The 14,473-nt window shown below is 35.9% G+C and overlaps 1 protein-coding gene across 1 annotated transcript; it reads left to right on the top strand.

The window, feature by feature from the left end:
- Positions 1–5,885: 5,885 nt before the first annotated feature.
- On the top strand, positions 5,886–14,246 carry LOC137394014 (transient receptor potential cation channel subfamily V member 3-like). The gene is made up of 6 exons (XM_068080758.1): positions 5,886–6,004; positions 9,222–9,460; positions 11,513–11,623; positions 11,719–11,957; positions 12,588–13,103; positions 13,446–14,246. Exons 1-6 carry the CDS (start codon positions 5,886–5,888, stop codon positions 14,244–14,246), a joined length of 2,025 nt encoding a protein of 674 aa, XP_067936859.1.
- The last annotated feature ends 227 nt before the right edge of the window (positions 14,247–14,473 follow it).

Genomic DNA, 14,473 nt, shown 5'->3' with positions numbered 1-14,473 from the left:
TATAATTGGTTTAATTCATTCCACAGCTTAAAAATGCACGATAACAGTTTAATACTGCTGGTGATTATATGTTATATAATTATAGTTATATGTAACTACCATGTATGTATATATATTGAGAGCTGTGCTTGAAGGTCAATATTGTAGATTCCCAGCTTGAGGTAGAAAAATAGAGCGCCAAGGTGTTCAAAAGGTTTTACGGTATTTGAATTACAACAAATTGTTATTTCTCCTATAAACCTTTGCAAACAACTGTTGGTACTAAATATTAAACAGCAAAATAACATGAATTTGCTAGACTTTGGAATTTTAATAAACTAATTTGTATAACATCATTTCTGCAGTTAGAAGTTGCATTTGCATTATAGAGCGAGAGAGGGAGATAGAGAGCGAGAGGGAGAAAGAGGGAGAGAGAGGGTGAGAGAAAGGGAGAGAGAGGGATAGAGGGAGAAGGAGAGAGAGGGTGAGAGGAAGAGAAAGGGAGAGAGAGAGAGAGAGAGAGAGGGAGAGAGAGAGAGAGAGAGGGAGAGAGAGGGGGAGAGAGAGGGAGAGGGAGAGAAAGAGAGAGGGAAAGAGAGAGAGAAAGAGAGGGAGAGAGAAGTCTATGGTTAAGGATGTTCATAACAGTCTCTTGTTTCATTTTGAATATAATGGAAGATAATACCATGTTTATTATAGGTGGCCTGTGCTAGGGAAAACCTGAACAGATAAAAATATCAGAATGACAGTAAAAACTCAATACATGCTAATAAAGTTCTAAGCATTTGTTTCAGCCCAAACTTGTGCAGAGTACAAGAAGTAGCGCACAGTATATGTACTTCTATTGACATCATAGTTGAAATATGTATTCAGAATAGCCGCACTTAACAGAACTGGGAGCAGAGAAAGTGAAAGCGTTACTCTCATCCAAAAAATGTCTATACAAATAGATGATGCCCAAGGCTGTTGTACAAATTACATTAAAAAATGTAAGCAGCTGCAAATCCTGCAAGCCATTAAGGAGAGGGAAATACTGCACAAGGAGAGACTATATAAAACTGTTGCAAGCAAGGATGTTTGTTGTTTCTAGTAGCACACAGCCAGTCTATGCTGTCACATAAAGTAGCTTAGGTATGCTTCTTGTCAAACTTATGTTGTTGCTGCTCTATGTATGCCCATGTATGTGGTGGCATATCATTCTAGGAATAAACACTGACAAATGTTTCCTAAAACTGGGCTGGCGCAGTAAAACTAGCCAAGTTATTTGCAAAGCGAGATACTTTTCAGCTTCATGAGTGACTAGGTTTTCTAACAAACTTTTTGATCAATATATAGATATAAACATTATTTACATCGAAAAATCAGACCGTGAAACGAAAAGAATAGTAACGTAAAGTAAATTATGTGTATTGAAAGAACAAGCTCTTTTTCTTGTTTTCCTTTTTTTTCTCGCTGTTCTGCAACGTAAATTGGCAAGGTCTTGGTCTCTGGCATAAGGTATCGTGGTTTTTTGGGGAAATAGGAGTGTAATGGATGGTCAGGCGGATTGGAGATACATTTGAGTATTTTAAACAGCAAATATCTAAAAACGCATTTAGCTCCTCAGTATATGGGCATTTAGACGCTGATTATAACTGTCCTTATATAACTGTCTGTATATAACTGTCCTTATATAACTGTCCGTATATAACTGTCCTTATATAACTGTCCGTATATAACTGTCCGTATCAGGTAGAATAAGGTTGAAGCATAGTTTTTAAAATTGCTCTAATTTTCTTTATCAGTTTTCGATACAAAGAGATACCAGCTTGGAGCAGCGTAAGATAAAATGAACAATATACGATTCTGGTAAAAGGGTGCTAAGCCTTTATGCTTTATACCTAACTTTCTGTTATTTGTTATCTTTATATTTGTTATTTATTATTGTTATTTGTTGCAGTTGGAAAGCAAATGGCACATACATTAGCTTACTTTAAAAATAAGTAAAACAGAATTGAGATTATGTTTGAAGTCAAAAACTTCAGACTAATAAGAAAAGAGTCAATCTCTTCTTTACCTAAGTTAAGTTAGCGATACATTGAAGAACGGGTATTATGTCTGCTTAGTTTACTGCAAGCAGATGCTCTGCACAAAACGCAGTAAGAGTTGAATTTCATGTGAACATAATTTCAATTCTGTTTTACTTATTTCCAAAGTAAGTTAATGTGTGTGCCATTTGCTCTCCAACCACGACAATTGCGACTAATGGTCTTTGTTATTGGTTTCAATCGTGCGCTGATCCTTCTATTGCTCTAGTAACTCTCGTGATGATGAAGTTCCATCAAAGTCACAGACAAGGGTGAAGGTTACGAAGAAAAGGTGACTATTGATACTGACATGGTAAGCGTTTCAGCAGCAGTGACTTTATGAAGCTTATATCGGCTGACTCGCTGTCTCACAAACAAAAATGAGGACTGTTTCATAATTAGAGTGTTTGATTAAGCGAGTATGTTGAGTGCCAGACATCAATTCAAGGAGAAATAAGGTGAGAAAGATTTTGTAACAGGAGAGGATGATTGGAATAAGTTTACAAAGTATGATGTACATTTTTATTTGTACGTATAGAAGGAGAAGACAACACTTTGCTATTTGTCAGAGGATCAGTAGTTTATTATTATTTTAGAAAAACATCGACTATGTTTATCAGCATACCAACACTTTACTGAAGAGAGTACTTACTATTTTTCTATGCATCACAATGCATAGGAAAATAGCTGTTATCAAATATGATGTTTCCAGTCCAGAATACATTCATGAGGATGAAAAGATCAGCTCCCTTCAGCTCCTTTAATGATATGCGCAATGGCTGCAGTGGAGAATCAACTAGAGGTAACTGGAGCATAGTATAAAATGTGCTATTGTATCACATAGCACTATATGTGCTATAGTACAAAAGGCTCGCTTACAAAATGGGCAGAATTCAATCAGTGTTTTGACATTAACCATATAGCTAAAGGCATGAACACTCTGCCTGCCGGTAAACCGGTAAAATCAAAGCCTGGCTAAAAACACCGACGAATTGAGTTGTTTGCGTTGCCAACGTGTCTCCCAACGCGTACCCAGCGCGTAGTGTGGAGACAAAGATGTTATTCTATGTAAGTGAAAAAGAAATTAACTCTTCTCTTATTAGTCTGAAGCCGTTAAACTTCAAATGAGTATAATCTCAATTATGTTTTATTGATTACCGATGTGAGCTAATGCATGCTTGATTTGCTTTCCAATCACGACAATTGTGCCTTCAACAATAAACTTTTCACATATTGACAAATATTTGTTTACCTACTTAAAAGAAGTGGATTGCCAATTGTGAAAAGTTCATTGTCTGTCTTCATGAAATTCTCTAGCTAATTACAAATACCAGTTACAGCAAGCAGCAATTTGATCAAGCATATTCATAACTGGAGCTCTTTGCAAAATTGATCTCTTGCCATGGCAAGCATCCTACCATAAACTATATATAGTCATATTCTTGATGTCGCCACAGCTCTAATAATTATCCAACTAAGCTGGAGCAACGTATAAACCTACTCATAAAGTTTAGAGACACTAGTAAGGCGCATCTACACCAAATAATTCTGGCCTGCAACCTCCTTTGCTTTATAGTACTACATCATCAGAAGCTAGAAAGTTCTAAAAAGAACTGAAGTCTAGGATAATCAAAACTTTTCATTTGACTGCCTTAACATATGAATTTTCTGACATACTGCGTAAAATTTCAGCAAATATTTCATTCAACACTGAATTAATTTCCAGCTTACGAGGCTCAAAGCTTTTTAAAACATCTCTGTCCTCAATGTTAAAAGGAGAATGCACTGCTATATAAAAATAGTGAAGAGGAGTTGGCATATTGGGAATTTACTAGCTTCACTACAAAGATGAGTGATAATGCTAGAATGGGTAAAGATGGCATATATCTAAATACATCATTAATTCATTCCGAAATCTGTTTTGTATGCTAAAACCGTCATAAGTTGATGCAAATATTACTTTAAGAATACACTATAATTGGTTTAATTCATTCCACAGCATAAAAATGCACGATAACAGTTTAATACTGCTGGTGATTAGGAAATTAAACCTAGTATTAAAGCAAGTACATTAGAAAAAACTATGTAAAAAAAGTTGATGGTAAAGATTGTGTATTTTCATGCTCATTTCTTATAGACTCAACCGTAGAAGGAGTTATCTTTTCCTTGCTCATCAATTACATTGCATCATTTCTAATACACTGTGATCTTGAGTCAGGTTGCGTGGCGCGGGCATCAGTTTACAGTTTGCTAGGCTGTCGGTGTTGTTATCACATGATTGGCCGATGAGAGTGCCACACTTGTTAGCCAGTGATATGTGATTTTAGGCCTGGTCGTTGACCTGTGAACTCTGTTTTAGCAGACGAACCGGAGTTACCTCGCTCAGCCAAAATGAATCAGACTGCTTTGCTTGCAGCTTATCATGTATTTAATTAATAAAATATTCCTGTTATACAAAGTCACAAAGTTATATAACAGGAAGCAAAAGGTACCAGCTATAAATTTTTAGATTATATTTTTAATCTGTATGTTCTTTCTCTTTCATTCGCCTGTGGTTGTACCATGCAAACCCGTCAATATCCATTCAACTACTGGTAGTTTTAAACTTAGTAATCAGTTAAGTACCTTTGATCCTGTATTAATTACTACCATGGTTCTATTTATGTTCCAACCATTATCTTATTATTGTCTTGGTGTTGGTGACCATAGTTCTAGCTACAGTAGATAGATAACAACACAAAACGAGCGCTCACCACTTCACAAACCTCTTAATAAGAGACAATACCATTAGCTTCTTCACTTTTCAACTGGATTACTTGAAGACATCTTGAATTCAGTAATATACATGTATATGGATATACTACTTGTTTTTTATGGTAAAATCTTAGTGCATATAATACATTTCACTTATTTTTAGTACATTTTTATTTTCAGTCATATTGTAAACTGAGCAGGCTGAACATGTCAACACAATGGTGAAACAGGGTCTGCAGTGGTTTGCTGACGCTGTTGTTGCATCATAAGTTTTGTTGACAGTGTGATTGCATGCACGGGGCTTCCCCTTGTGCTACTGGTTCACCTTGGGTGCTGCCGATTGACTTTGAGCAGCCTGTTGGGCATTCTAAATGTAGGTTCACGAGCGCTTATTTCATTGCAGCTATTGCTATTGATGGTTGAGTCTTGGCGAATGAATTAGCCAGGCCCACCTTATACCATTAGGTTTGTATTTCATATAATTATGCTATTGTTCAGTTCAGTTATATGTGGATAACCAGAACATTGTAGCTGTATGTAAGCAGCATTTGTACACCAAATTACCGTTAAATGTTGTTTGCTTACTTGTACAGTATTCTATGCCATCGTGTGAACTTTATGCACTAAAAGTAAGATGTTTTGCAGCTAGCGTTTTTATTGCTTGCTTTTTATTAAACATGTTGCAAAACGGGACTGAACTAATTGAGCATCATTCTGATGTAGAGGCATAAATAAAATTGTCTCACCTGGTAGTATGCTTAGTAATGAAGAATCTCATGCTGACTTTGGTAATGCACAGTGTAATAGTGATAAGGGAGAAAGTCTACTAGCCCTTAAACGCTGTCTAGTGTTGCAAAGCAGAACAATAGTTAGAGATGACTGCTATTATTTCTAGACAGGTGAAACAGGATCAGTGCTATTTTGCCAAAGTGTATTTTGAGCAGTCAACATTCTTTGATGGTTTAGAGGCAACTATTGACAATATTGATGCAATTGCAAAAGAATGTAAATAATGTGTATGTTGAGTTGTATACACTGTCTGACAATAAAGATAAATCGGCAATTGCCGAACATCTCGATGATTATATGAAAGAGGTAGTTGTAGTGAAAGCAGAAGTTGATAGAAAGATCAGGCTCATACAAGATGCTAATGCTCGAGAACTTGAGGAAGGGCGGGAGACCAAATTAGAAAAGTCAATGGCAATGTGGATGATTTAGAAGAGCAGAATAGCATATATGAAGAAAGAAAAGTTGAAAGAACAGCACCTCGAAGAAGAGAGGCTTCAGTCACGCCAAAGAGTTATCTCCCTCCGGAGAACCAAACTCAATGTGTCTAAAAACACACAACCGACTACTCCAATTGGTTGACGAAAGAATAATTTAGACACAGAGTTGCTCGATCAACATCCTTAAACCATTTTAGAAAGAATCTCCTTCACTAGTCAAAGAGAAACAGCTCTCAAGCATAAGTCAGATGATAATATACCGTAAAACCTTTATTTGAATGCCATGGTGCTCTATTTTTCTACCCTTCCCATAGAGGGGTGACGCTTTATTAGAGGTGATGTTCAAATAAATGGTAGCTTTGTATTTTTTAAATACCTCCTCAAAATGTTGAGAAGATAAATTTAACCTTTCATGGGCTAATCGAATGTCGCCTATATTTTGCACCTTTGTTTGGATGGTGTGGCATTAACCTTTTTGGATACAGTAAATTTGCTAACTTACCTCCAACTTAAATTAGATCTCTAAATAAATATGCATGAGAAAGCTGATACATGTTTTTACCAGTTGATATCTATTGCTTGCAATTGACCTACGATGATCTTATAGCCTGAGCTGAAATTTTTTGGAGCTTTGAAGTCTTTTAGTTCATTTTAAATTTAAAGATATACTTTCATTTTATAATTATATTTAATAATGTTGCATATGCATTGTTGCAAAAGCAACGTTGCATATGCAAAGCTCATTGCACTCATCGATATAATTGCTACAGCTTGCATCCAAAACTGGCTTTTTATGTGTGATAGAAGGGGAATTACAAGCGTCGATCCATTGTAAGTTAGGTTCAAATTACCGCAATCATGCTATTAAATGATATGCCATAAATCCGCAAATTTACAAGTTTTATGATAATAATTTATCAAGTGCTACAAATACATATTCAAGAACAAGTGACATAATCAAACCATAATTCTAATACATGTACATGCAGCAACAAAAATTAACATTTTAAAACGAAAATTAACATTTTTAAAACAAAAAGATTAGCATAATTTGCTTGGCCAGTTGCGATCTGATTGTTGTTTCTGTTTGGAACCATTTCATATTCTTCTGGCTGTTCAGTACTTTTGACAATGTCTTCTGACCTCAACCTGTTTTCTGCACATCTGAGCTAGTCAGTATTAATGTTAAAACAATTTTTTAGCAGAACAAAACTTACGCGATGCCATTTTGAATAGAAACTTTAGCATGAATAAAGAGAAACCGCGTGTAATTAAAATTGCGTCAATAAACGTTGTAGCGCATTTTTCATTGTAAATGCAAAAACTTTCCCCACATACATTGAAGTATCATGACTGCGTTAAAAAAGGAAGTACTATTAGCCTGATACAGTTACTAGTTATTTCTATTGTGTTGCAACCAAAGTTTTTAATGAGAAAACCTAAAGACTTGGAGTTAGAAAACGGACTCCGATACAAACAGAAACAACGAACGAATTAACTGTTATTGATGTAATCGAGTCATTACTCGTACGGTTTAACGATCATTTGCTATTATGGGTTTGTAAAGATTAAGAATGTCAAATAGCATCAGTCATGTAGAAGTAGCGCTGAAATAGAGGTGATGTTCAATTAAAGGGTGGCGCTGTATTTTTCAACCCTTCTCCCATAGTGGCGCTCAAAAAGAGGATTCACAGTAAGAGCAGTAAGAGTGTTGACACATGGTATTGCAAGAGCTGTAAAATCCAGCAAGCGCTCACTAGCAGCATCTGAAGTTGACAGTGGTAATCCTCTAAACTTTCAGGAATAGTAGAAAAACTGATGCTTTTATTGAGTCAGAGGGTTTTACTAGAAGGGTGCCCCTTTATTATTTAAAGAAGTTTTAGTCAGGCAAAGAATAGAATGCCATCAGCGACATGTTATTACTAACACAGAAACAGCATACAAAGCTGCTTGAAGATACCTATAAAGACGGATTGGCAACAAACACAATGCGTTCAATGAGTTTTTATGCAACATTGTTAAATACAGTTATAAAATAGAAATAGGCCTAAGCCTTCAATATTAGAATAAAATAAAATTGAAACAATTTAATGCTTTAAGAAGACAAAAGGCAAAATTGGATATGTTTTGCTATAAACCAGTCTATGTTCAGCAAGTTCTTATAAAAGTTGCATCTTTGGATGCCTCTGGTTAACTTTTATTTAGAATTAATTTGTGGAAGCACAGACTTTCAATCTAACCGTTCACTATAACACATAGTTGATAATAATCAGCTCCAAAAGGGCAGCGAGCATGTCATTCACGAAGAAGGAAAGACTTATGTATCACATAATCAATATATCGCTCTATCGCTGTGTAGGCTGAACATGTTGTTTTTATTTTATGACAGCTTTAAGGCGCTTACTGGAGACATTTTCATGGTGCCGGCTATGACCATAGAGCGTAGAATCATAGTCAACATCAGTATAGGGTTGCTGTTAAACAATAGGTGACTAATAAAAAAAGAGTCTATATTTTGTAAACATTTGAACTTTTGATGTAAAGTGAACAGACTGACTACATTGTTAAAGTGCTCTTTTACTTATTATTCAGTAATAAAAGGGTGGAAGGCGTAGTTATGGTCACAGAAGCGTGCATGCTTTAGCTTTCTATTAATACAAAAAACTAATTTGCGTTCACTCATAAGGGAGAGAGCAAAGATTGGCAACAAACGCTGACAAAAAGATTCTACTTGAGAAATGATTGAGTAGTGAGTTATAAAAGTTATTTATTCAGTGAAAGGTTTATGGTGGCTCATCAATAGCTGCATGACACATACTGCTATCTTTTATTATATTTACGTGTGAAGATATTTAGTCATATCAACACCTTTTCTATACTTTGCTACGCTGTACATGTGAGGTTTTTATTGAAAAAATGAGTTATGCATGAAATGGTACTCTTTAATGCGTTTCAGCAACACAGTTCTTCGAGAAATTTATAAACTTTGCTTGCAATTTTCAACTCTAAAAGATTCATTTTATTTTAAAACATAGCATGCTAGATAAGCATGGTTCAGTGTACCATTTACTCCGTAGCTGTAAATCCTAATACCATGGCTTCATTATATTCTGTATGAGAACAGATCTACACCTTTACTATACACATTTAATAATAATGTGTAGGCTTTTGTTTCTGATACCAACTTTATATGTAGCTCTGCAGGAGAATTAGCTTACAAGGAAAAGAAGCGGGCAGTACTTGAATACCGAGACTCGCAGGTTGAATGGTTAAACCTTCTCAAGTTCAACCAATCACTAACTACAGCCATTAAAAACAACAACCTAAGAAAAGTGAAAATTCTCATTGACATAGCCAAAGAGAAGAAAGTTCAGACAAAGCTGCCAGTAACGCAAAGCATAGTAAAAACAGCTCTAATCTCAAGAAAAAAAAATGGTAAGACCATTAAAGAAATCTCCATCTAAGCATGTTTCTTCATAAAAATCCATATTGTAAAGTAGTTTTTTGCTTAAAGTAAGCCAAGACTCGGGCATCATTATAAGATCATAGTTCTTTGCTTGAAGTTGTGGTTCATTGATTATCTCAATATTGAGTGATTCGCTATTGTGAAAAATCACTGAAAATAGCATACCAAAGTTATCTGGGAGCGAATTATAGTAGTTGACATCATATATGTCTACTAGTTAAAGGTTGACTTGCAACATAATTTAAATTACAGTTATATGGTATCAAAAGATTCACCATGTCTTACTCTGCTGTGTTGTAGGTGCAAAATATGTGGAAATGTGATTAAAAGCTCTTTAAAGCTCAAAAACGAACAGTTAATCGCCGCCACCACGAAAACGCCGTAGGTTAGAATCCCTTTCCAAAACGGCTCAAATGAGACATAGTTGTACACGATGGCTTCTGTTTACACTTTCATGCAACCTCATTTGTCGAAATATTTTCACAAATATACTTCTCGCATTCAATAAAACTATGTCTATTGTCCTTACCCATCTGTGTCATCATCATTGTAATGCTGTCACTTTGAACATTGATATCTCAAAACCTACCGTAAAAACTCGTTTAATTTTTTAACCTTGGCTCAAAGGAGTGCATTTCATTCTTTGATAAACATGACGAGCCTGTTGGTTACCTGTGATAGTTCGAAAATGCCGCAGAAATTTTTCGTGCTGTTTGGCCGAAAGTATGGGTCACATGATCAGATTACGACTAAACGATTCAACCAAGTCGAAACAAAACTGTAAAGTAGCGAGCATCTAGATTTGATACGGGCCTTTCTGTAGAACCCAAACTGTTTGTCATAAACTAGTGCTACGAGTCGTTTTATATTGAGCCTTTTATTGGCCTTTCATGTCACGTGATAACATCACGTGTCAAAACAATAACCAAATTGTTTGAGTATGTCAGAAAAATAAATTGATTCCAACCTACGGCGTTTTCGGGATGGCGGCGATTATCTGTTCGTTTTTGAGCTTTTAAGAGCTTGTAATCACATTTCCACATATTTTGCACCTACAACACAGCAGAGTAAGACATGGTGAATCTTTTGATACCAAATAACTGTAATGTGAATTTTGTTGCTAGTCAACCTTTAAGGAAAATCATGAGTAATCTTTCTTGATTCACAACATTAACGAGTTTGCAGAGCAGCATGTAATTTTCTGTATACAAGGCAGTATATAAAAAGTAGATGATGTTGTCCTTTGCAAGTAATGCAATGGGGACCTCAATGCATTTGTCACCGTAATATGCACCTCCACAGAAAACTTCATTATTGGGGCAAGATGCTACTATATGTTTATATTGATGGCTTTGGTAGCAGTTGGCGATTAGTGGTTTAATATATTCCTGAACCACAAAGGTCCAGTTATTAGAGCCCATTATGTCTGTTATTGCAATAGTTCTGGTGAGCTAAAGATTACCTTGAAAGGTCGATAGTTTTTCTGGTTTTAGTTATTCTAGGGCAATAGCCCAAATCTATCATTTACTACAACATAGGTCAACAATAAGCTAGTTTACCATAATTAAATGTGGATTATTTGTTATTAATCTTGGAAAAACTTCAAAATTTTTGTATTCAAAATATTCTATATTAATTATTTATTTATTTATTATTTATTCTTTAATTATTAGTTACCAGTTACTAGGTCTCAATGATAATATACTATTCTCTGACACTCTTGCTGCCTGATTATATTTATACTGCAAGAAGGGATATACACTACAAACTTATATACATGTACATTGTCCACACTGATGTACATGCTATATGCTGATACAAATGCAATACGCAGATATGCATACTGTGCACTTCTATAAATACTATTTACCAATGCATTGTACAATGTATATTCAATACACACGCTGCACATGAATATACATGCTATATTCTGATATACATGTCATCACCTTGTATACACTACACAAAATACACATGCTGTACGCTACACAATTAACCATCTCACTGATTTTCTCACGCAGATATCGGAATATTTAAGTACCTCGCTGAAAAGTACCGTGATCAGCTCGTTCGTAATGTGAAACCACAGGAAACCCTCTTACATATTGCTGTTGCAAGACAAGATTTCAAAGGTAAAACATAATTTTTGAACGCTACTATGGAATTTAAGCTATCTGCCATTTGCATTAGCATTTTGGTTGATGATGCTCTGCACATTTTATTAAAGCGGCCGAACTCATCTTGAAACTTTGGAAAGAACGAAGGGAGCTAGTTTTACATGAATACATCCATGTACCTTACGAGAGCGGCGACTCTCAGAACGATGGCTGCCTCAAGGTTGAACTTCCTCTTTCTATGGCTGCCTGGAATGGGGATGAAGAAATGATAGACCTTTTGCTTAAGAATGGAGCATCCATGAAGAGAACCAACAGTTACGGGCAGAATGTGTTCCACAGCTTAGTGCAAGTAAGTAATTCTTTTGATTGGATCTAATGTTTGAATAAAATGAAAAATTGATCATAACTCCTAAATTACTAGTTCGTACTCATCTGATTCTGCAATTAGAAGCATAAAAATAAACAATAAGAAGTTGCAGGTGCATTTTATGTTTTACACTCGATAACCTAGTAGAGTTTGAAAACTCTTCTTAGAGAGGTTTTCAGCAAATGATAAGTTTGTGTGTTGAGATGGGCAATGCTCTGGAAACCTTTTATTATATTGCATCATATATCTAGATGAATGATGAGCGCAATCTAATACACAGGTGTATATAACGTATTCCAAAAAGGCTAAGGGTGTTATTTGTTTGCAAAAGCAATCAATACCAATGAAATTAGCTAAAATTTGCAAAAAGATCAAATAGTGTAAACAATGGAAACGGGAAGATTTTCATGAATAGGTGGCTTAATCTCTGCTTTTCAATTGCACTCAAATGTAGAGTTATTTGATATAGAGTGAGCGCAGTCTAATGTATGCAGATAAGCGGCTATGATTTCATCAGTTAAGAAATGCAAACAAACCCTATGACTTTTTGGACTTATAAAAGTGCACCAGTTGTTCTTCCCTGACTCTCTACTACCGGTCTCTATATTACAGATGATATCTGATACAATTAGTCAGAGAGAGCTCAACAAGGTAATAGAGACCTTTAAATGCTTAATAAAGAAAGCAATGCAAAGACCTGAAGAACCAGAGAAAACCATTCAAACTTCACAAGAATCAAAACCGAAAGCATATCAAGCTCCACAAGAGCAAGCGAAGAAGGCATCTCAAACTCCATCAGAAGAAATGAAAGATGGTATCCGAACAACAAAAGTGAAGCCAAATTTAAATTTGTGTGATCTTGCATACATGCTAAATAAAAAAGACAAAGATGGCTACACACCCCTCACCTTATCGGCCAAAGTTGGTTGCAAGCAACTATTCGAAATCATAGTCAACTCTGATGTTTATAGGCTAGCAGACATCGATGAAGAGACATCAGTGTCTAATGTTTATTTGTACGACGTGACAGAAATAGATAGTTGCCTGGCCGATCCTGGCAAATCTGCTATGGAGCTCATTACGACTGGTGATGAGGAAAGAGAAGAGAAGTTTTATGAACTAGCAGAGGTTTGTCCAGTCCTTGAGATAATTCGAGAGAAATGGGAAAGCTATAAATGGTGGTACTTTGGTTGGGGGTTGGTTCACATTGTCTTGATGTTGTTTTACACAATCTTCACTACCACAACAGCACCAGTTCCATCCTTCTATAAAGTTGATGTGGGAAATTTCGTAATCAGTTTGCTGATGTTTTTCTACTCAATGGCGTTGACTGTCCATGAATGCCAGTTGCTGATAAGGCTACCGAAACCATGGTGTGAGTTGCTTAACCCAACCCGTAATAGAAATGCACCTTATACGATGCTATTACTACTTCTAGGCCCATGTATATTTTTAACTTTCCTGTTACAGTTTTTCAGTGAAGATTTGGCAATGCCCACACAATCACTGAGCCTTCTGATTGGATGGTTATTCATGCTATTCTTTACTCGAGGCGTTAAGTTTCTCAGCTCTTTCACCGTTATGATGCAACTTGCTCTAGGAGATGTATTGAAGTTTACTGTAGTTTATATCTTCATTCTCATTCCATACGCTGCCTCAATGACAATAGTACACAGAACTTCCGCAGAACAGCCCAATCAATTTAGTAACTTCTGGAACTCCGCACTTACCATGTTCTCATTAATGCTTGGATTAGCAGATCTTGATGCAACTTTTCCAAATGTGGAATATCCTGGACTCGGCATCTTTTTATACATTGCTTTCCTCATAACTTCCTATATCTTGCTACTTAACATGGTAATTGCCATTCTCTCTGACACCTGTACACAAGTGTCAAATATTAAACAAGACCAATGGCATCTACAAAAGCTGGGGATTGTTTTGTTCATAGAGTCTCACATTCTCAAGCAACATCGAAAAATATGTGGAGAAACACCGCCCTTTTCAAGAAAAAGATCCCCTAAACCTCAACCTCCAAAACAGGTAGATGAATTTATTCTCGAAGAGCCACCAACCCCTAGAAAACATGATACTTCAGGCCGCCACTATCTTAAAAAGAAGACACTAACTGAGAGATCGATGGAGGAATTTTTAACTGCTAATGAGGTAGCTAAAGCACTAGGTTTGACGATGAACAATTGCGTCAATGCTGACAATGCGACAGATAGGCCGCAAACAAGTAACAACCTTACTATGGTCGAGACTGCATGAACATCATCGTGAAACGACAAAACACTCAAAAGGCTTGAATTATTTGTTGCTGAAATGCAGATATAGACAAGTCCTAATGTGCCATAGAATATCCCATACGTATTGTAAGTTTGTCTAGTAAATAGGGTTGCTTTGGATTGGTTTAAAGACATAAATAGGAGATATGGTTGGTTGAATACTTTTGTTTTATAAGGTTGGGACGTTGACTAACATATTTTTATGTGTGT

Source organism: Watersipora subatra, chromosome 1, assembly GCF_963576615.1.
Source record: "Watersipora subatra chromosome 1, tzWatSuba1.1, whole genome shotgun sequence".
Classification (NCBI taxonomy): Eukaryota; Metazoa; Bryozoa; class Gymnolaemata; order Cheilostomatida; family Watersiporidae; genus Watersipora; species Watersipora subatra.
Note: the sequence above shows the minus strand (reverse complement) of the source record. Positions and strands in the feature narration are given on the sequence as shown.